This window comes from Galeopterus variegatus, unplaced genomic scaffold (genome assembly GCF_000696425.1).
Source record: "Galeopterus variegatus unplaced genomic scaffold, G_variegatus-3.0.2 Scaffold3892, whole genome shotgun sequence".
Taxonomy (NCBI): Eukaryota; Metazoa; Chordata; class Mammalia; order Dermoptera; family Cynocephalidae; genus Galeopterus; species Galeopterus variegatus.
This window is the reverse complement of record NW_007730003.1, coordinates 37,613-39,819: the sequence shown is the minus strand read 5'-3', so window position 1 is coordinate 39,819 and position 2,207 is coordinate 37,613. Positions and strand designations below refer to the sequence as shown.

At 50.9% G+C, this 2,207-nt stretch overlaps 1 protein-coding gene across 1 annotated transcript in view; it reads right to left on the bottom strand.

Annotated features, from left to right (window-relative positions):
• Positions 1-2,207, bottom strand: part of ABCC1 (ATP-binding cassette, sub-family C (CFTR/MRP), member 1) — a 69,935-nt gene that overhangs the window by 37,351 nt on the left and 30,377 nt on the right. The window contains exon 12 of the mRNA XM_008586230.1: positions 1,647-1,830. Within this exon, the coding sequence (XP_008584452.1) occupies positions 1,647-1,830 (184 nt within the window). The remainder of the gene's footprint in view (positions 1-1,646; positions 1,831-2,207) is intronic.

Sequence of the window (2,207 nt, the reverse complement as noted above, 5' to 3'; positions counted from 1 at the left end):
CAACTTGTAATTCTTTGCCATCCCCCCAAAAAAGATTTCCTAGAAATCAGGATAATACATATCCCAGGGCACGGGTTCATTATCTCCCCATCTGCAAACCTAGCTCTTGTTACATCTCCTTTCCCATCACGATGAGAAAGAATCACCTCCTCCTCCACAAATCAAACACTCCCTTTCTCCCCTTAGCCTGAGTGTTCTAAAAAAGACCTGATTAATCCAACAAGGAGAAAGTTTCCCTTTAGGAGGAGCCAAAAATGTGGTTCAAAGAAATCCAAGGACACTGGCACTCAGAATTCACTAAAGTTGTGCAAGACTTGATCCTGAGGCCAAGGCTTAGAGACACCCCTTGGCCCCGCCAGAGAGGTGGAAAAAGATGGGGGCTGCCCAGCTTGATTTAAGACCTACAGGCAGAAGACTCCTCTGTGTCCGGCCTGGCAAGAGGCTGAGTTAGGGAAATGAACCCACAGAGTCGCTAGGGTGGAGGATGATATTTTCACAACCAAATTAAGTGCTGATGTGCACAAAAAATAATAAAGAAAATGGCAGCATTCCATGTTCTGTAAAAACCACTTTGGATACACTGTATCCAAAAGAGGAAGAAGGGAGGCTGGGACATAACCATCTGAGGCCCCCAGAGTTTAAGGACACTTCTTGCTCACCTTAATGGAAAGGGGAGAAAGAAGGAGACCTCATTCTAGGAAAAAGATTCAGTTCAGCCCGTACATGCTGATTTAGGAAGCACAGAGGGTTATTTTCTCCTAAATGTAGCCCACCAAGCAGGTCTGTGTAATACAGTGATCAAGAAGTTTCCGCGACCTATCAGTCAGGCTGAGAGACAGAATAAGGAGACTGTGCAGCAAGAGGAAACAGGCTAGACTTAGGGCAGAACTTTCCAACCACAATGGCATGAGCATGTAAAGCTCACTCCAATCGGAGAATTTGAAAGTGAAGGGAATGTCGCTATCACACACTGGCAGAGCAGTGATAACAGCTATTGCTTACTGAACACTTAGGAGGTAACCAGGCACCATGTCAAGGGCTCTATGTACATGATCACACTAAATTTACACCAAATGCCAGAAGGTTGTTTCTGCTGTTATACCATTTCATCAGGGAGGAAACTGAGGCTCAGAGGCATCTAAAGGACAAGCTGAAGTCACGTAGCTGGTAAGAGCTGCAGCTAGGATTCAAACCCAGATCCTGCCAACTCTGAGACTGCAAGCTCACCCACAGGGCTTCACTCCACAACCCTCGTGTCTGTTCTGAGTTACGCCACATATGTGATCGGCTTCGGCCAGCCCCGTAAGAGCCAGAAGGACTATAGTGATCTCTGTCTCTATTTGTGCCACAAGGACCCTGAAGCTTAGCAGGCCCAAGACGACATTACAGTAAAGTACTGGGACTAGCCCCAAAGTCAGCTGAACCAAAGCCTGGTGCTCTCGAGACCTGGTCGGAAAGCACTGCGACACCCTCTCAATTCAGCCCCATCAGGGTTAAAACGGTCCTCCCAGTTGGTTCCTGGCCCAGCTCCCATCTTAAGGCCCTGATGAGCCACCTTCCCAGGATGGCTGGTGGCAACTTCAAAGAGGCAACTGTGGCTCTCCAAGGTGCCACCCCGAGCTGGAGGACCCCGTGTCTGTCCTTACTGTCATCCTCTGAGTCCTGCTCCTGCTCAGCACTGGCATAGGTGCGCAGGAACTCGGCAAAGGCCCCGTCCCGGGCCAGCAGCTCCTGGTAGGAGCCCATCTCGGAGATCTTGCCACCACTCATGACGACAATGACATCCACCTGTGGCAGGTAGCTGATGCTGTGCGTGACCAGGATCCGCGTCTGCAGGCAAAGCAGAAACCCAGCCGTGTTAGCACGCATGTACAAGACAGCCCGGCCTGGCACAGCGATGACCAAGGGAAGGAAGGAATTCACCAAATGGATGGCAGAACTCAGGTCTGGAGGCAGGGCACACATGGGAGATGAACACACACCACAGCATCTGAATCTGCGCGTGCATTCCTTCTACACGTACGTGCCAAGGGCCTGCTGTGCGTCAGCTGTGCTAGGAGGTGGGGAGGCAGTGAGGACCAAACCAAGAGCCCGGCCCCAGATTCCAGGGTTGGGGAAGAAATGAACAGAAGGGGTAAAACGGTGTGTGTGCTGCAGTGAACACAGAGTTAAAAGGAGAACGTGTACACTGGGGGGGGGGGGGGGGG